Source organism: Dermacentor variabilis, chromosome 2, assembly GCF_050947875.1.
Source record: "Dermacentor variabilis isolate Ectoservices chromosome 2, ASM5094787v1, whole genome shotgun sequence".
NCBI classification, from domain to species: Eukaryota; Metazoa; Arthropoda; class Arachnida; order Ixodida; family Ixodidae; genus Dermacentor; species Dermacentor variabilis.
Window position 1 is genome coordinate 249,463,897 of NC_134569.1, and position 21,459 is coordinate 249,485,355.

Consider the following 21,459-nt stretch of genomic DNA (forward strand, 5'->3'; position numbering starts at 1 on the left):
ACCAAATTTTACAAATCCTGTCAGAGTTTACGCTGTTTATGCGTGTAAATTGAGCTCTCGAAGTTTAGTAGTTTTTTATCAATGACCAGGCTTTGCTGCATGGTCCATAGGATGGCAATTTCCTTAAAAGCACATCATGTTGGATACAGTAGAAAGCTTTTCTGAAGTCCAGAAATATTCCCAGTGTAGCTATATTCCTTTCAATATTGTCTAGTATGTGCTCATTTATTTCAAGAAGTGCAATTTCAGGCTAATTGTTTTTTCAGAACCCAAATTGTTCGCTTACCTTGATATTGTTTATCATCAGAAAGCCAGAAAGTCCTTTATGTATTATGTTTTCCGCTATCTTTGCAAAGAGACGAAGCACTGGGATTGGTCTGTAATTGTGCTTGTCTGTAACAGAACCGCCTTTATGTATTACGGCCACACGGGCTAGCTTCATTGCGTCTGGGAACACTGCAGTTTTAAGTATAAGGTTGAGAATATGCATAACGGGGATACTTACTATTTTCGTGGGGACTTTCAGTGGTCTAGATTTAATATCATCAACTCCAACGGCGCAATCGTTTCTTAAGGCCTGCTAAGTTAAAGGCCTTCTGTCTTTAACTCTGCGTTAGAATTATGCGAAGAACTTGAGATCAACGACAATATCACGTCTGATGCGTCAGCGACCGCAATGAATGCTGAGACAACCGACGATAGCCACCCTCTGCAAGGCCCGAAGGCCCGCCTGCAAAAGCGACCCCGAAGCGTCGTTTGCCATTCGTGCCGACGGCACCACGGGACGGGATAACGGAGACGACGCCGAAAAAGGTGCGCCGCGCTCTTCGGGTGTCGGTGCGACAGGCGACCGCAGGCTCCGATGGACCGCCGGTTGCGTGGCCGCCGTGGCGCTGACCAGCGCTCTGGTGACATGGACGAAGCCAGCCGCACCGGGGCCAGCATTTGGGGAGCGCCAGTGAGCACAGAGGTGAGCGCCATACGGTCTGCCTGCATCTCACCTGACGCTAAAGATAAGTTTCTGGTGTCACTACGAGTGGCACATCTGAACGTTCGTGGGCTACCAGCTAGCAAACATTCCAAGAAACTAAAACTGAGAGCGAAGAACGGATGCATCGCACGGTAGAGGATTTTTGGACGCGTTGAAACGTCTGCGTATGCCACGCAGTTGGCGCTTCTCTGGGCTGTGCTTTACTTTTACGCAACAATTTAGGCATTGAGGAAGTGAATGTTGTCGCATCCGAAGAGGGAAGGCTGCTTGTATATTATTTCTTTTTAGAATTTTTGCCGTGTGTGCTCCCAATAATGAAAAATGAGCGTGTAGCACGTTCTTTGAGAAACTTGATCTATACTCGAACTCTGACAGGCGTTTTCTTTTATTAGACGACTTCAACTGCGCATGTATGGCGGGACTTAGACTGACAAGCGCCTCTGTTCGGGATAAAGGTGCGAGGTATTAAGATGTTTTGATTGAGGCTTACCACTTAGACGATCTCGGCTGTTTATTGTGGCAAGGTTCTTGTCCTAGACATTTGCAGCGTGTTATTAGTGCGAGGCTGAACAGAATTATACTAGTTTAGAGTTTGTGGCACTAGTTCAGAATTTCAGAATTATTTATTGGTAAAAATAAAGAAATATTACGTGTGTTTAGTATACATTAGGAGGTCCCATAGTCGAAGACTGTATAGGGACCTCCTGTTAAACACACTTAGGATGGTATGCAATGTTTAAAGCAACAGCGGCACAGATGAGAGCGAAAGAGTAATATCGAAGCATGTTTATAGCATATCAGTAATATCAGAGTCCTTCCATGTTTTTCTGGTCACGAAACTCCGCCGTCACGCTATGTGTTCTAGGTTCATATGCTGCCCAAAGGTGCCGCGACGCGGCGCCACTGTGCCACAGAGGGCATCGTTCGCGTACCGAAACGCGTGCGCAGTGCGAGGCGAGCTGAGTGCTCGGGTGCGTTCTGTGCATGTGCTGCGCTATTTTTCGAGTGCTGGGCTGTTAAGATGAAGTGGCGGGATGGGACAACGATGCCGAACACGTGTTGCAAGTCACAGCTGAAGAAGTAGAACGGTGGTATCTCTAACAAGCCATTTAAAAAAAAAAATGCTGTATTTCTGATGTGGCTACTTGTGTTCGTTTGAGAGTTGTTTTGCCATGTGTTATGAAATTTTTATGCTTTACACTTTCTTGTTTATAGACCGTTTCATCGGGCGAGGAGGATAGGGCGCGCGGAGAGCCTTTCCTCCTCTCTGGCTTGGGCGATCCGGCGCGGCGCTGCTTGAAAGTATTGCTGTCGCGTGCTGCGGAACGATTTCGAGATGTTTTAGATGGTACTTTGTGAAATTTACGCCATGTTCGTTCATATAAGGTCGTCAGGGAAGCCTTTCGGTGCATCGGTAACTACTGTAGGCAGAAATATGTCTTGGGGGCGCAAAAATGTGACGCGCATAATCAGCCGCGGTGTACGCGCATTGTCAGTCGCGGTGCGTGTATGTGTTGTTTACTATTTTGCTTATATCGATTTTAATTCAACAAAGAAAACCGGCGTCTCTGTACTACCAGCATTAAATGGTAAATCAGCTCACTGTCTGATCGATTGGCGTAGGGAGTAAAACATAAAACATAAGAGCGCATGCTCGTGCACGGCCAACCTAAGGCAACCACGAAACATCTGAGCGGTAGGCGCTATCAAATATTTCTGATACACTGGCATCGTTCTCACGCATTTCAAGTCTAGTATGCTTGAAATTATCATATGTCTACGCTAGCGTTGCTGCATGGGGCCCATGGCGCTGCTCAACACAGCGATCACTGCGGTTGGTGAGTCAGCACGACACATATATAAGCTGTGTGCTTCGGCATTGCCTTTTTGGCCTGTATACGGCCATAATATATGAGAGGGTTCGCATAAAAAGAATGCGATGGCTATTTTTGAGCGCAAAATTTCTGTAATACGTGTCATTACGTCGTAGAGGACTGAACGAACACAACCGAAAAAAAAATTCGGTTATCATCTTATTTCTCTAAAAAGCAAGTTAAACGGGCTAACGCCGCACAACGTTTATGAATATATAACCGCTGATGCCGCATGCTTGGACCATGCGCTATATAGAACAAATATATCTGTAACCCAGCACCTACTACTGCTTAGGATGCTCGCACAGTTCGTCAACGGTCGCTTTGCGGGAGAAGCTTAATTCAGACTCTAAGGTATGCTGCTATTACTAGCCAAAACTATTTTATTCATGGGTGGAAACCTCACCCATCCAACCTAGTAGTCACGCAATGTAACCTGCAGCGAAAAGTTTGAACGCTTGTCAAAGTATAACAACATAGCTCCTATCGTAGCAGAACGCTACCCACGCTGTTAGGATCGTCGCGTATGTTTCATGGCTCCTAAACCGCAGCTTAGAAATAGAGGATAATACTGCAATAAGGTCACATTAGTGATTGGAACATTCAGAGATACACAGTTGATCTCCGAGGCTGATTGTAGGCTCAAATATGCGCGCAGACATCGCGCTGCGTGTTCCGTCCACCTCAACGCCAGCAGAAATTCCGGTCATGACGTCTTAAACCACTTCAGCACGTCTCACAGAACCGTTTACCACGTAGAAGGCGCACGTCATACTAAGCAGACCGCACGACCGCGAAAATAAACGTCAGAACCTACCGCCGAGCGTATACCTGCCATGCAAAAGACCGCTTTCACCCAAGCCAGTATGGCGCTGCTCATAGGCGGCGCCACTGCGTTCACAATATGGCGGCGCCTACGAAAAAACGGTCTATAGAAACAATCAATTATGCATTATGTATTTATTGCCATTCGTTTGCTGGTGTTTGTTTCCTGCCCCCCAATGCATATCTCTCACGTTTTATGTTATTTCTTTATGCTTATTATGTCAGTGTCATGCTTTTAACAAGCTTCCTGCATTGTGAATGGTGGACCATTCGCGACCGGACGCATCTGTGCTGTCTGTATTTCGCTCCGATTATTTTACATGATCAATAAATGATCGTGCTTGCATGTTGTTCTGGCACCAACACGTTCTATTGCTTTTCTTAATCGAATCATAAAGTTTTTAACATATTGTAAATAGTTGCGCATTAAGAACCAAAATACCTAGTCTCGCCGTTTGTGCCTCGAAACCACGAGCAGCGTGAATAAGTGCTGGGCTTACTGACGCTTCTAAACGACTGCTTGCTAAGGCAATTGCCTAATTACAGTACAGCTAGTTTCAACTGCGCAGGTCCTAACACTTCACGTTCGCCTTAATCCGTTGCTAAAAGCCGCAACAAAGACATTTAGTGGCGAAGTTTGTCGTGCATCAATCCTACCTAAATCTCATTCAGAAATGGCATCGCTTTGCAGAGAAATCTTAAGCGCACGGAGCAGCTCAATTTCCTTTTCTTTGTCATTAAGTATTCTACGGTAGCAGCCCTTTGCAATAACAATTTGATTCTTTTGATCTCCTTATAAGATACTGCCCACAGTGAGAGTCCTTCTCTGCCACAGTTTAACAGAAAGTTAACAGTTGTGCTCGGCGAACATACTGACGCTATGCGCAACGGAGAGTTGGCGCTTACTTACTGGTAAGCGGGGGTGACAGCCCATATGTTTGCATCTGGTGATAAGTGGGACCACTGGCGCTTTGTTGTGAATGCGCGGTGTTTAATTTCAGGCAAATATTGAAAAGCGAAGCCCACTGAAGTGTTGAGGCGAACGGCGATGATGTAGAGATCTGGACCGAGACCACCCGGCCGTGTACAGCGAACGCATTTCGACGGGGGCGAAATGCAGAACACCAGTTTATTTAAATTTAGGTGCATTTTAAACACATTTAGTAGCGAAGTTTGTCTTTCATTATTCCTACATAAATGTCATACAGAAATGGCATCGCTTTGCAGACCTTTAGGCCCATTTAAAGACATTTAGTAGCGAAGTTTGTCTTGCATTAATCCTAAATAAATCTCATTCAGACATTTATTTACGTTTATTCAAATTTAGGTGCATTTTAATGGATCCCAGGTGGTCAAAATTAATCCTGAGTCCCCCACTACGGCGTGCCTCATGATCGTATCGCGGTTCTGGCTCTTAAAATCCCAGATTATTTTTTTTTGTCTGAGACCGCCGCAAGCTCTATGTTATTTGCGGCTTTCTTTTTTCTTCCCGGGCGCTCATATTATGGCAGAAGACGCGTTCAGGCAGTAATTTAAGAATATTCAATATTAAAAATAGTTAGGTGAAACTAAAGCGACGGTTGAGGAAGTTGAGAAAGCTAGAATACCGAGGCTGCCCCACACACAACCACAGCGGTATAGCGGCGTTTGCATGCCCTCTCATGCACGGTTGCGCCTCTAGCGGCGGGCGCTGGCTCTATATGAAACTGAGGCGGCAGTTTCGTGACCAGAAAAAAAATGGAAGGACTCTGGTAATATCAACACTTCTTAACAGCATGACAGTATAAAAAGCAGAATAAAATTAGAAAAAAACAGACACTATCAGTAAGAATTTGACATAATAGTTCTGCGGAAACCCGCAAGGTGGAGAGGAGTAATTAGTAAAGGAAAAATGAGGCATCCACCCAAACGTAGCTAAGTGCTACAAAGGAAACCCATGGGGGTCCCTCGAAAGAAAAGCTTCGCAGTTGAGGGAAAAAACTCAACTGCGAAGCTTTTCGTTCGTGCGACCCGTATGGGTTTCCTTTGTAGCACTTGGCTACGTTTGGGTGGGTGTCTGATTTTCCCTTTATTACCTATTAGTAAGTATGTATTGTGAATGCTTTTAGTTCTCTTTTAAATTGGTATAAACATCTTGCATTTTTGATTATGGGTCGTAGAGTATTCCAATACGATATCTAGGAAAATTACGCAGTCTGTTGACCACAGTTAGTACGGACTTTAGGCAGAAGGAAATTACTATTGAGTGCAAATCTAGTATGTCAATGAGCTATCAGCTCACAAGGTGAGAATCAGGTCGATGGTAGTTCTTTAGTCATGCATTTGTAGGATAAAATGACTAGACTATATTTGATGAGATCTCAAACGGTTAGGATGTTGTTTTCATGTAGTAGTGATTTTACATGCGCAAAATGTGAGCTGCTTGAAATAATTCTTACAGATCGGTTCTGGATTATCTGGAGGAATGCCAAGTGAGTGTTGTAAGTGTTAAACCAAAAGTAGAGGCGTATGGCTCGATAACGCTTACGAACACTGACTATAAAATTTACACGAAGTATTTAGCTAAGTGAAAATAGAGTTTTATTTCAGAATTAGTTGGATCGCATCGAACATGCGGCGTGAAAGGTCGTTCAAGTACTGCAAATGCCTGTGTCGCTCGCAGAATTCTGGAGTGCTGTGGTGCTTGTGATGACTGAATAGTAATGATGCATCTAGGCCTTTCAAAGGCATTTGACCGTGCGTCACATGTCTTTTCTGTCCTCGAACCCACCAACATAGGTAATGCGATATTAGATGGTTTAAAAATTGCTTGCAGCAATTCCTCGGTATGCGTCATAGGGAATAAAAAATTGCAGTTTTGTCTTAAAGGCGAAGCATCGATTGCGAAAGCGAATTAGCAGACTGCCATACGAAGTAAGGTTAGTACTTTTATCGGTCGCATGAACTTGTAAACATTCGCCTGCTAACTAAATGAACAAGCATGGTAGCAGCGCGCGCTACAAACACGAACGCTTCCCACTCGATGGCCGCGGACGCTCGCTGTCAAAACGCCGGCGTGAGGAAACGCGGCCGTGAGCGGAGTGGCCTTCGTACGGTCCATCGCTTCAGTGCGAATTGAGCGCCGAGAATACACAGCCCGTATGATCGCTCTCGTGATGCAGCCGTAGCAGTATGCCGCCTCCCTTCCCTGCCTCGCCACGTCGGGTGCCTCGCGCACAAGACGGCGCGCTTCCTCTTCGCTTTTCTCTCTTTCGTGCGGGCGAGATTGAGCCGCGATCATCGGCCGCACGCTTTCACCAGTGCATCCCGGTGCGAGATAGGCTTTCCGAGTTTCTGGAAAACCAAAACGTTTTTGCAGACACCATGTTCGGGTACCGCCCGCACCGGTCTGCGCAAGATGTTCTGCTTCAACTAAACCGCGAAATTCTAAATCCCTCAATGACAAGGCAGTACTCGCCCCCGATTTGAAAGGGGCTTTCAACAATGTCAGACACGACATTATTCTGACACACCTCTCCCAAACCTACTGTGGACACAACACGTTTCAATACGTTAAGCAATTTCTCTCCGACCGGCAATCGTAAATACGGATACAAGATGAAGAACACGGCCCCTACCAATTAGGCACCAGAGGTACCCCGAAGGGCGGGGTCCTCTCACCCCTACTATTCAATATGGCAATGCTGAAAATCCCGGCTCAGCTGGGGAATGTAGAAGGCATACAGCACGCGCTGTATGCCGACGACATCACAATCTGGGCTAAACACGGATCGGTAGGAGACATTGAAGCCAACCTGCAGCAAGCGGCGGAGATCGTGAATGCCTACGCCCGCCGCTGCAGCCTTCGATGTTCCCCGGCCAAATCGCAATTTGTGCACATTCGCCCCTTGCCGAAGTGCACTACCATAATCGAACTGGCCCTATCAAATGGACTCATCACAGAACACGATCAGATCAGAGTACTGGGTCTCTTTATTCATAAACACCGCTGAGTCGACACAACACTGACAAAACTGCGCAAGGTGGGGGACCAGGTGGGCCGCATGGTTTGCCGGGCTTCAAATAAACGCGGGGGGTTACGGTGCAAAGATGCTTTGCGGCTGGCGCACACATTCGTAGCCAATCGAGTGTTGTACTCGACTCCTTACCTCCACCTTCTCAGGTTTGACGAGAATGCCCTCGAGGTGATTCTCCGTAAAATTTACAAGCATGCTCTCGACCTCCCCGGGGCTCAACACATCAAACCAGCGCCTCCTCGGCCTGGGAATGGTCAACACCTTCGCGGAACTCCGGGAAGCACACTTGACGAACCCCTACACAAGGCTCTCAAATACGCTGTCGGGTCGCCGCCTTCTTGCCCACCATCCACCATCCAACACTGACGGAAGAGCGCGTGCGCATCCCCGAAATCTGGAGATACGCCCTGCACGTGCGCCCTCTTCCGGCTCACATGACACGAGACGACCATAGTGGCCGGCGCCTGGCGCGGGCGGAAGCATTGGCACGTCACTATGGGAACAAGCACGGAGTATTCTACGTGGACGCCTCCGGCCCACACCATGGGGGTTGGTATACGGCCGCAGTCGTCCACCAAAACACCGCGGTGAACGGCCTTACGTTCAAAGCACAAGGCATAACACATGCGGAAGAGGTGGCCATCGCGCTCGCCGCCACAGAGCAGGACTCGCGGGTCGTTATTAGCGACTCGCGAGGGGCCTGCAGAAGCTTCGAAAGGGGCTTTATTCCCTATTTGGCGTACCGCTTACTTCAAGGCAGCAATTATCTCGGGGTCCCCGCGTCCCGCAACGATAATATGGACTCCCGCGCACGAGGGTCTCGAGGGCAACGAAGCGGCCGACGCCGCTGCCCGCGCTGTCACTCTCCGGGCATCGCCCTCGCTTCCCGTCGCTGCGGACTCCGACCCCAATCCGGCACTTATCTTCAAGGAAATCACCCAACACTACCAATACGGCCATGCAATCTTTCCTAAGTCCTGTAATGGCCTCACGAAGGCGGAGGAGCGTTTATTTCTTCGCCTTTGTACTAAAACACTGTTGTGCCCGGCAGTCCAAAAACATTTTGACCCTGCGTGCACAGGGAAGTGCTCGCACTGTGAGAAAAAATCTTCGGACATTTTTCACATGGTGTGGGCATGCCAATCAACCCCTCACCTTCCCCCTATAACCAACCCTACCCGGGAGGATTGGGAAGCAGCCCTGCTCGGCAGTGGCGCAGCCAGAAATTTCGTTCGGGGGGGGGGGGGGGAGGGGGCTCCGAAGCTAGGAAAAAAATTCTAATTAGAAAATTGCAGAGCGGTTTGCAAAACGTCCGAATAAACAGTTTCTGTCTTTCTATATATCTATTAAGTATTAGTGAATTCCAGCTTACTGATGATGCTTGCGAAATACAGAACACCAAGTGACATGCCCGGTTGCGCTTCGTGATTGCACTGCTCCCCAACGTTCCGCGCACAAACAGCCATAGGTGCGCTGCCGCTTAAAAGGTGACAAGGCAGCGACGTAGGCGTTGGCTGTCATGTGCCATGCCAGTCATGTGCTCCCCTCACGAAAGTTTGCTATAGCGTTAAGTAGACACAGCGGTTATCGCTTGTGCAGCCGGAAGTAACAGGTCCGCCGTTTCGCGATAGCTGCAAGCAAGTTTAACATCCCTAAATAAAATAAAAAACTCAGCTTTCAGAAGGCTGAAAATGGTAGAATAAGAGTATCCTAACTTACCAGACGCAGTCTTTCACTGAATTAACGTTTATTTTTCATGCGCTTTCACAGCAAGCGCTCGAAGAGGTCACCTTCTGCAGCGATACAACACTGGGGTCTTCTAAGAAAGCTTGCTGTCGCTGCCTTGAGCACCGTCGGTGAAATGCTGTGGCGCAGTCTTTAGTTATATTCTCCTGTAAGGCTTCTGGAGTCGTCGTTTCCGTCGTGTGTACGTGATCCTTAATATACCACTTTCGGATTATGAGGCACGCCGTAGTGGAGGACTCCGGAAATTTCCACCACTTGGCGATTTTTAACGTGCACCTAAATCTAAGCACACAGGTGTTTTCGCATTTCGACCCCATCTAAATGCAGCCGCCGTGGCCGCGATTCGATCCCGCGACCTCGTGCTCAGCAGTCCAACACCAAAAGTCAAGAGGATTGAGGTCGGGTGAGCTTGCAGGCCACAGGATAGGCCAGCTTCTCCCTATCCATTGCCCTAAGAAGGTAACATCAAACCATCCTCGTGCTTGACTGCAGCTGTGGGCTTGGGCTCCGTCGGGCTCATACCACATTGCGTCAAGCTGGGCTAGTGGCATGTTGCAGCAGAAGTCTTAACCGGACCTTTGAGGAACTCACTCTTGCCGGTCAGAGTGTTGTTAAAAAACACCGGGCCAATGACTGTGCTATATTATATTCCGCACCAAACGTTAAAAGACCACTGGTGGCGGGATATTCCTAGCGAGTGGGGATTTTGCTCACTGCAATAGTGTGCGTTGTGGATATTTGCTTGGCAATTTCAGGAAAACTTCGCCTCTTCAGTCCGGAAACCTTGGTGTGAAAGTCAGAATTCTGCTCCTCCTGAATCAAATCCAATCGTCGAGTGTCTTTCGGAGAACCCTTGACTGCAGGCATTGATGCAACTGCAGGTGATACGGGTGAAGTCCAGCTGTTTTCGAAATCATCCAGGCAGTTGAGTTGGACACACCGAACTGTGCGCTCACGCTGCGCTTGCTGGCATGTGGATTAGCTGCCATGAAAGACAAAACGTTGGAGCGAACCTCATTATTTATGAGTGAAGCTCTGTGCCTCTTTCTGGTGAAGCTGCCGGCTTGCTTCAGCGACTCGTAGGTGTTGAATATTGTCATCGAGCACGGTCACGTACCCGGGTGCCAGCTTCGAAATATTCTTGCATCCTGCCGTCTCTGTCCGCCTGCAGCTCCTAGGGCAAGGATAATGTCTGCTTTTTCTTCGTTGGAAAAAGGCATCCCGATATTGATCGCGCTTTAACAGCCGATGCACGATAGTCTGTTTATCGTTGTGTGGAACTACCACCTATCACCACCACCACGTCCGTCAGTCGCTTTACGCAGCGTAGGAGATAATGGCAATAATGGTTGCTAGCTTAAATCGAACAGCCAACGCTTGTGTCGCTGCCCTGTCACTTTTTAAACGGCAGCGCGCCTATGGCTGTTTGTGCGCGGAAAGCTTGCGAGCAGTGCAATCACGACACATCGAAATGAAGAAACGCAATGGAAACCATGTTGGCCACAATCGAATGCCTACTTTGGGCACCTAATGTAGCTACCGAAGGACTATCGAAGAAAACGTGCGACGCGTGGTCCACAGAGAACCGTATGCATGCTGCTTGTTGTCCTACACTGGCGAGATAAAAGTATTTCCGTAAACGTCGCGATAGCACGAAAGGATGGCGACGCCCTCAAGCGAACGTGTTGCACTCTGTCGAATCCCCACAATGGAGGCGGCTAGCGACCACTGCTTCTTTTTGTCGTCTGCTAGCCAGAAAGCGACCAAAACTCTCGGAGGCTAAAATGCACTTGGCCAGAGAAAAACGAACGCGCACCAAAGTGCGCCGCGCGGTTGTCAGGGCAACACGTGAAAAACGCATGACCTCTGTCTGGCTCTGGCAACCCGCGGGTAGCGAGAACAAGAAAATTGAAGAGGCTCAATGTGGTCCTTGCGAATAAAAGTCAAAAGTAGAAAAAAAATTGGCTGAAGGCTTAGCTTGGTTAAGCCTGGACGATTGCGAAAGCAATATCCTTGGCTGCGCCTTTGTTCGGCTGATGGTGTGGACATGGTTGCCCTTTGTTAAACTTATGGCTCTACATCATCCGACGTAGCGTAAGGCAGCGCGCCGACCACTACGAGGAGCCGAGCTGTAGCCCCCTTTATCCTCATAGCGTGGCGTCACATCAGCGAGCGCCCTCTCTTTGTAGCGCCGCAGCAGCGGCGCGCAAGGCTTCGCCTCCACCATCGATGCCGCGAGCTGGGGCCCCATGGAGGAAGGAAACTGAGGAGAGGCCCTACCCCCTCCGCGCTAGGAGAAAAGTGTCGAGGAAATGACGTAGTAGGTTCTCCTCTTTTTTGCTGATTTTTTATTTCTTTGCCCTAGAGGCCACGCCTTTCGGGCCACAATGGCGGCTTTGTTTTGGTTGTGTGCGCTCACTCGTGTTGCTCCGTAGGTTTCGTACTGTGGCAAAGGCGCCGTGCGGGCAGGTTTGCGTTGGTCTCCGTGTTTTGTTGCGCTGCGTTATCTGGGCCGTGCTCTACCGGATGTTGCTGTGGCCAGGTGGGACAGGAGGAACTAAAGTTCGTGAAATGAACGCGCATGCAACGCTGTACGTGATGTACCACGCACGGCAATGGCAACGGACGAAGGAATATCCGCGGGAAATTTTGCCCTCGCTAACGTGCCATCGAAGGCCGAAACCGATGCGTTTCACAATCTGTACAAAGAACGCCATGCAGGTCAGTGATTCCTGCTTTTGACAGCGCATATGATGCATTTGCGGCACGTAGAACGTACGTTATGAATGCATAGTTCGTGTTCAGTAACAACTTGCATTTGTGCATATTAAAACACATGTCGCTTAACTGTTGCTTGTTCCTCGCAGTACTCGCGACATCACGAAGTCTTTTAAGCAGAGCGCGTTCGATGTTCATGCACACCTGCACAGGTGTATCTCAATACACGTGCTGATAGAGCGTTACGCAGAATATGTGCATTTTGCTGCCCTCGGCACCATGCGCCGGCCAGCCGACGCTTCTTCCTGGAAGATGGGAAACAAGCGGCTGCTTTGACTTAAGGAACGAATCCTCCCTACCGCAGGCGTATCTTATCTGTGCGCGCGAGAAGCGCAGAGAAGTGGAAGCTAGCGGATGCGCTGCAAGATTGGGCAAGGCTCCACAGAACGTACGCCTGCGAACACATCAAACATTCCATGGTCGCACGTAGGCCCGTTCTACGCGCATAATGTACTGCACCTTGCGCCGGATATCGCAAAACTTTGGTTCCGTGATGCTTCACTTACTGTGGTAAGAAAGCTTCTCAGGCCGCAGTCAATGAGTCTAAACGCAGAGTCAGAAATGACATTCCGCCTCCTCGCCGGCGCGCTGCCGTAGTGATGCGCGGCCACCCGAAGTTTGTTCAATAAAGCACGACGATTCCTCAAGCGAGAATGTGTTTTTGCTCATATACTCCAAATAGATCGCAAATGGGTCGGTGTGTCGTACGTGTCTCCAGTGCGTTCTTGTAGTGCAGTGAGAATGCGTACATTTTTTTCGTATCGCCAGACGTCTAGCTCGCAAGTCCCTCTGAGAGCCCCAGGAAGCCCAAGCTGAGCAAATCAAGTAGAAGGCAGCGATAAAGGTGACATTCTTTGTGCTTAGATTTAGGTGCACGTTAAAGAACCCCAGGTGGTCAAAATTTCCGGAGTCCTCCACTACGGCGTGCCTCATAATCAGAAAGTGGTTTTGGCACGTAAAACCCCAAATATTATTATTATTAAAGGTGACATTCTTTTAAAAACACGCAAGAACTGAGGAGCGGCCGGTACCTGCAGTTGATGAGAACAGACCAGTTGGCAAGCCTTATAAGGCATGCTTATTTTAATAAAAGCCGGTAAAAGCGGTCGATTCGACCTCACGGCCAAATTTGCGATGTTCATTATGAACTTCTTTCAACACGACTTCGGCAACGGTAATGCAATGAGGCATCGCGATTGTTCAGTATTGCTGCGGAGCGCGCGCGTCCGAGCAGCCCGGTTGCGCGCAGCGCGGCGTGGTTTCGCGAGAAAGGTAAACAAGAGAGGAGAGCTGGCCCGATAGGCGGAGCAACGCCATGAGCAACGCCAACTTCCGGCTTCACTTGAGCTTCACAAAGAGTGACGTCAGGGCCTCTCCTTAGTTTCCTTCCTCCGTGTGGGGCCCGTCTCTCGGTCTGGCGTGACGTCACACCAGCGAGCACCCTCTCTCGGTAGTGCCGCAGCAGCGGCGCGCAAGGCTTCGCCTCCACCATTGATGCCGCGAGCTGGGGCCCCGTCTCTCGGTCTGGCGTGACGTCACACGGTCACGTGACGCGCAGCTGTGTAAGGAGGCGCCACGACCACGGATGGGCCGAAAGTGCGAGCAGTATAGCTTTCGCAATAATAAATAGGAACACAGTTACCTTTTCTGGCTTTAACGTGTTGATATGGACGCTTTGGCGCAGGTGAAAAAATTTTTACATCCTTTTCTGTGACATGATGGCACAAATGAACCATCAAAACGCTTCGTCTCATCGGACCTCGCTGTGTGCTTTGTCAACTTGTCTGATAGTGCATTGATTTGGCTTGTCTCGTTATATATGGTCCGATGTACGACTTTAGAAAAGTCAGTGCAGCTTTGCGTCAAATGTTTATAAGAACTTTAAACTCACAAAGTTCAAAATGTAAAGCACGACTTTGGAAATGTCAATGCACCTTTCGCATCAAAAGTTATGTGATCTTAATACCCATAAATTTTCGGAATTGAAATCCATGCTGTCCGTATATACCGCAGCCTCTGCGAGATGCCGCGACAAGCCCGCTCGCCACCAAAGCGCCCTTGAAACTGCTGGGATGGGGATCATTGCGTTATGTGACTCCAGGTGCATGGGCGTTGCCACGATATCCAACCTGAGTTCACAATGTTGGCGGCGAATTGACTTTTCGAGCGTGAAAAATACATTCTAGACAAAATCCAGAACGATTTCCAGCGCCGGGGGTTGTTTGGTCGGCGGTGCATCACAGCAAGAAAAAATTTCAGGGGTGGCTCAAGCCGCATAAGCCACCCCCCCCTCCCCTCCCCTGGCTATGCCGCTGCTGCTCGGCTGCTCCGACCTGGCGAGCCAGAAGGCCCTGGTCGGCGGTGCCCGAGCCGCGGCAACAGCCAATGGGCTCCTGTAATGAGGTGCCCACCTAGTCTTTATAAGGAACGTCCCCTTAAAGGCTGCTCCCCACGCTCCCTGTAAATACTTCGAACAATACAGTTTTTCAGTCAGTAAGCCAGACGCACCTAGACTCTGCCCATTATCTTCGTGCAGCGTCTCGCGTCAACGCCAACGAAGCGGCGAGAACACAGCGCTCACGGAGCTGTCAGTACGCGCCTCACTCTGCCACTTTGGCAGAGTGAAGACGGAATGCCAGCGAAAGCTGACGACAGTTAAAGCTCTCAAACGAAGAGAAAGGGCTTTAGCTGCCGTACCATCTTCACAGAGTGGAATGGTTGTCATTTGTTCGTTCAGCATCGCGGGAACGTTCTTAGTCGGTGGTCGTTTCGCGCCGACCTCGTTTACATTCTCGTTGCTAGCTGTTCCGTCTGGCGCTCCGTGTACGCAGGTTGTTCTTCGGATGCACGAACTATACGTGTCCGCCCCAACGCAACTGTTTTTAGCACCGATACCTTTCCTGCTTATATACTGCGATAACCTTGACGTCACGGTATTTTGCATGGCGAGCGTTCTGTTCCGCATTTTCACATCTGCGCCGCGGCACTGCACCCGTACGTGATCACTCACAAAGCAAACAATGAAACCCATTTTGTATCGGTTTGTTAGAAATCGCTAAGTCCGTCTCTGTTGCCTGACGCGGAAAGAACTACGGAAGGTCAGAAATATACGGCTTTCGCTTCAAAACGCGAAAGTGAAACTAGAATGTCGCATCTGTTCTGCTTGATAGAGCGGCTCCGTTCTACTCACCGGCAGAAGGCTGCTGCTCGTGTGCTTCGATCGCATGTTCGCTTGTCTCCGTCGAGTCGTCATGGCGAATGCCTGCTTGCTGGCTTTTTGAGCTGCTGTCATCGTTGTCGGAATCGGCTCCGTCTGCTGCACACCGAAGCCGCGGCGCCGGCAGCGGCGGTGGGCGGCCGGCCATTACGCGTGCCACCGGAACCACAACACACGTGCTCATTGCCATGGCAACCGCAATGACTGGTCGGCGGTCGATCGTTTGTTAGGGACTCCGAAATGGTCAGCGCGGTGCACAGCTTGGAGGCCATGCCTCCTCGCAAAGAACTTTCATGGTAGCGACCAAGTACTAAGAATACCCAGTATCTTTTGTGTGGACATGCATGCACTTTACACCGGAAAAACCTAAACTGCGTAACCCACCACCGTTAAAATGAAGAAAGGAAACTTCTCTCGGCAGGATATGCACTGTGGGATGAACGGGCGCCCGTTTCACTCTGTCAAAGCCTCCGAGATTGGCGCCCGCTGGCAGTTTTTGCTTTGGCCATCCCATTCGGTGAGCTGCCCGGCAAATAGGTGTAATCCGGCACGCACGCCCGGCCTCCCCGTGGTAGCACTGTTAGCCAAGGGTTCTTAGTGTGTCACGATCTATATGGTATTTAGTATCTCCAAGGGCTCTGGAGTCCGGTGGAGGCGGCCTTACCCATGAAACACGCAAGCAACTATTTCATGTCTAAAAGATGTCTTGAACGGCTAATTTAAAAGTCTAGTAGCTGTCTTGATCAAGTCATTTTGTAGCCATGGAGGTCTAGAAATACTTCAGTAAGCCCTGCTAACGTTACGCTAAATGTTGGCTAATGGATAGCTTGACAAGAACAAGTGAAAACTTCTTTTAGACATACTCTCAAATTTTTGCGGCAGCTGTTACAGTAACACGAGGTTTGCCCACAGTTACAATGTATTTTAAATGAGGCACGGACATCAGAAAAAAGTTTATATTGTCGGATAGAGTGATGCACGGGTACTTTTTCCGGATGTGAACCATGGGGATAGTGTAGTACAGCCTCATTGGTCAGTTAGTGCTTTTTACTTAGACCAATCAATTGAATGTCGCCTGTCAGAATAATTTTGCAAATAAAACAAGATATGTATTGTATACTGATATCATGCCAATGTTTGCCGATTACAATGCGTTGGTGGGCTAGTTGGTGCAAATCCATAAATACTTTGCCTAGCGCAAAACAACAGACACAAGAAAGACGACCCAGGACAAGGCGCTACTCTCTACTGAGATCATTTTATTGCGTCACTCCTTTATAGACAACAGAAACTAGATGAACATGCGCAGTGAGCACCATGTGCAGGAACCACAGTGCAGGAATCCGATCACAAGAGCGCACTCATGCGACAGAATCCAAAAACCATATTCAGCACTGTACAAGGTTAGAGAAGGCACACTAATGCACTGTGACCCCAATGACCGTATGAAGAATGCTTCCGATAACTCTCAGGCGGTGGTATCACGGCTCTTTTTGAAAATCTAGGTATCACGAAACATGGGTTTGCACTTGCATACTTTACAATGTTGAGCCAAATGGGAACGTGTGCCTGTTGGTATGGATCGCTCATGTTGTCTAAGGCGCTCCTTAACACAGCGGCCTGACTGCCCTAAATACACTTTGCCTCATGACAACAGAATCTTATATACCATACCGATGCTGTAATCTACAAACTTCGCGTGGTTCTTTTCACAATCTGGTTTTTTACTTGCTTTAGAAATACGGCTGCACGACATTGACAGTTTCTGAGGAGCACAAAACACTATGGGTGTTTGTTATCTAGTGGCGACATTCTTTACATTGTGAGCCACTCTATGGCAATACGGCACAACTTCAGGCCTCTTCTCTCGTGTAATACAGTTATTTTTGTCCCGCTTTCCTTTCAGATTCTTAAGCAATACCTCTGAGACTGACGTCACCACCACACTTGTGTAACCCGCAGCCTGCAGCCTATTTAACTGTGCAATGAAACTCTGGTTCGCAGAGTGATGACAAGATTTCATTAACGAAGATTCTAGACACATCAGAGCAATGGCGCGTTTCACAATCTTTGAGTGCGGAAACGCGTAAGATAAAAATTCCTTACGTGCATGTGGCGAGTACATCCAACAGGCGTGACCTGTTTGTAAAGATAGCTGAAAATCTAAAAACTGGAGTTTAGGTTTTCGCAATCCGACCAACCCGGTAGCAGTTCATGAAAATTTCATGTCCCTTCTTGAATTTTATCTACGTGCAACTTTTATCTGGTTCGCAAATAAGCTTTTTATTCAGAAAAATGGTGTGTATTAGTTCATGTGAGGCGCCTGCTCTTTGTAATATTCTTTTCCATCGTTTGTCGACCGCGCTCTTAAGAGTGCTTTAAGCAATGACTCGGTTCAAATTTTTAGATATGCTGACGATTTTCTTGTGATAAAACAGAGTAACAATGAATGCTCCGTTACGGTAGCTGACATTTTGGCTCTGTTCAATGATAATGGCAAAGGTTTAACTTTGACGCATGAGCTATCTAGGGACGGTAAACTCCAGTTTTTAGATTTAGATGAAATGGAAAGTGAATGAAAAAATAACTTGCCGGCGGTGGGGAATGATTCCACGTCGTCACATTACGCGTGCGATGCTCTCTATCAATTGAGCTACCCCGCGCCATTTACCCATCCACTTCCTAGACTATTTATGAGTTACTACTAAAACTTACCCTTGAAGTATTAGCCAGCGCCACCACTCACATGCCTTGGCGGCGGATGTGGAAAATCCTTTCTTCCGCAGGCGTCACGAGTACGTGATCTTTTTTTGAGTGAAGCCAACTGGTTAATCAGCCCAGGCATGCTAGCTGAAGGCGTCAATGTTGCTGGATTCGAGACCCTCGTTATGTAATGAACGAGAAGAAAGGAGGTTAACTGAGGGTACCGATTTTTATTAATCATATAGTTACGAAGAGGAAGCACGACGCAGAAACGTATGTATAACTATATACCCAAGAAAAAAGCTAGTGGTAAACGTGCAGGCTGGTACAAAGGTCACAGCTCTAGTAGACAGTCTACCACTTCCTCTTCGTCTCCCCCTTGCTCGCATGGTCCCGTCCGAATGCACCGTAACGTAAACCCCGGGGGCTGGATCGCAAGTCCTGGCACTTGTTCAAATGATAACGAACTAGATGAACAGTATTGATTTAAGCGAGACAAGTGGACGACGTCAATTCGTAGCTAGGATGATGATGGCGTGTCTTCAACACGGGTGATTTCGTTGCTTATATCACCTGGGCGTAAACTTTATTGAACAGGCGAAGGGGAAAGGGGGAGGTGGCTGATGAATCGGGCTCAAGTAAGGCCGTGGGTCTGCTGGGCCTTCTCCGCCCATTCTACCATTTGAAGCTGTCGGGCGACGTCCCCAGAACTGAGCCAGGCTGTCCAGTCAGTTTCGCTGCTGACGGGGGGATGAGAAAGCGGGAGCGAGGTGCATTCCCACATTATGTGTGTGAGTGTCCCTGTTTGTGAACAGAGCCTACATAGGTCGCTTTTCTTGCCCGCTGTGATTTTGTGAATGTACTTTGGGTGTGGCTATGTGTTTGTCTGGAGTCGCCTAAACGCGACCGCTTGCGTTTTATCTAGTTGTTTAGCCGGTGGTGGGAGCGCGCGACGCCTCAAGCGAGCCTATGGGCTATTTCGTGATAAGTCTCGCAGGGTTCCTCGGGTCTCTCCTCCTCGTTCACGCCGTCCGCATCCACGGACGAGGCTCAGCGCGCGAGATCTCGAGCCAAACTGTGAGCCGACGCGTTGCGGGCACAGACGCGTGAGCGGGGGTCCACACGTAGGTTTTCAAGCTGCTTAGGGGACGCCGCGTGAGGACATGGTACGCCTGTTTGGAAATTCTACCTCGGACGAAATTGCCGATGGCTTGCTTGCTATCGCTGATGATGGTATTCGCTTCCGCATGCATGGTCATGGCAATCGCGGTTTCGTCCGCTTCCACCAGTCAGCCAGCCGTCACTGTTGTCTGTTCTATCAATCCTCCGTTGAGATCCGCTACCACCGCGGTCATGAGGTTGCCGCGAGGGTGTCTCGCTGCGTGTGTGTAGGCCACTCCATCTTGCGAGCCGTAGCGTCGCCAAAAGGCTTCACTACGGGCCTGCCGACGGCCCTGAAGGAACTCGGGGTGCAGGTTGCGGGGTAAAGGCGGGGCTTAAATATGCCCCCTGACCTTTCGCGGAATCGTCATGAGCTCTGTAACCTCGGGGATGGCCTCGAGACTGAGCTTCCGGAGTACTGTGCGGCCAGCCGTGATTAGCGATAGACGACGGAGTTGGGCTGTGTGGTGAGCGTCTAAGAGCTCCTGGATCGTGTTGTGCATGCCCAAGACCTCTAGCCTTGCAGTGGCCGAATGGTCCGGAAGGCTTAGGGCTGCCTTTGTGGTTCATTGTGTTTAATTTAGTTGTCAGTGGCTGCGAGATTGACATATGGTGTCGAGTACATGGCTCTGCTGGTAATATATGCCTGCACAAATCGAAGCAGCTCGCCCTCGCCCGTGCCGTGGTGCTGATTAGCCACCCGGTGAATGAGCTATAGTGTGTAATTGGTCGCCCTCTGGAGTTTCTTTAACATGAGCCCGCAGCGCAGCGTGTTCTGAAAGTCTAGCCCCAATATCTTGATACTGGGGTGCTCCGGGATGGTAAGTCCTCCGACCTGAAGTTCAAGGAAGCACTTCGCCCGTGATATTCCCCCGGGACAGCTACTTCAGCCGGGCTTGATAAGGAGGTATTCGGATATTTCCGGTGAGCACGTCAGGCCCCTTGACTTCGCATAAGCTTGTACGATGTCGATGCCGCGTTGCGTGATCTCTTGAAGAATTTGTGGATCATCCGCTGCCACCCATAACGTCACACCGTCAGCGTAGAGGCTGTGGTGAAGTCTAGGGATAGAGCACAGCAGGTCAGGGAGCCCGCACCTTGCCGCGTTAACGAGAAAAGGGGAGATGACTGATCCCTGCGGCGTGCCTCGGCTCCTCAGCTTTATAATGTCAGTTGCATGTTCGCCGACTTTGATCCGGCACTTCCGGTCTGTGAGAAAGTTTTGGACGTATTGGTATGCTAGGTTCCCAACCCTCAGTTGGGTCAGGCCCTCGAGCACCGCTGCGTGGGCGACATTGTCGAAGGCCTTCTTCAGGTAGAGGCCCAGTAGGCACCGGAACCGGCGAGCGTCCGCCGGACTTTCGGATTGCATCACCTGCTTTTTTAATTGAAGGAGTGCATCTTGGGTGGACAGGTGTGGCCTAAAACCAAGCATGGACTGGGGCGACTCGTCCCCGTCCTCTACGTCTTCATTGAGACGGTCCAGGATCATGTGCTCCATCAGTTTGGCGACGCAAGATGTGAGTGAAATCGGCCTCAGGTTGTCTGCATTGAATGGTTTGCCTCATTTCGGTATAAAGACGATCGTGGACGTCTTCCACTCTTCCGGGATGGCGCCCGTCTTCCAGCATTCGTTCATGAACTCGGTGAGCTGCTCCATTGCGGCCTCGTCCAGGTTGCGCACAGATCTTCCTGGTCAGGCGGTCCGGACCCGGCGCCGAGTTCGTCCGCAGCTTGAAGGCGGCGGCCGACACCTCAGCGAACGTAATCGTCCTATTACCCGGTACGGCCTGGTATAGCATGACAGCAAGTTTTCCGATAAGCCGGCATGGCGAACTGGAGTCCACAGAACAACGAGATTTCCGAGAAATAAGTCAAGGTTCTGATGGCGACGGTCGTTGCGAGTCTTTTGTGACGAGTGAGCCGCTGTAACTCGATCATAGGCAATCTGGCGAGCCATACGAGCCCGACCAATGGCGTCACGAGCGTATTTCGTGGTGTGCCGTGATACTGAAGGGAGCAAGGTGTCAAAAGGCAAAGTGGGATGGCGACCAAACAAGAAGCAGAAAGGTGAGAAACCGGTGGTATCTTAACGTGACGAATTGTATGCAAATGTCACGTAGGGCAAAGTGCTGTCCCAATCACGAT

General features: G+C 49.4%; 1 protein-coding gene across 1 annotated transcript in view; it reads right to left on the minus strand.

Annotated features, from left to right (window-relative positions):
- LOC142570757 (uncharacterized) overlaps positions 1-15,595 on the minus strand; it is a 54,102-nt gene extending 38,507 nt beyond the window's left edge. The window contains exon 1 of the mRNA XM_075679097.1: positions 15,421-15,595. Within this exon, the coding sequence (XP_075535212.1) occupies positions 15,421-15,595 (175 nt within the window). The remainder of the gene's footprint in view (positions 1-15,420) is intronic.
- Between the last annotated feature and the right edge of the window lie 5,864 nt (positions 15,596-21,459).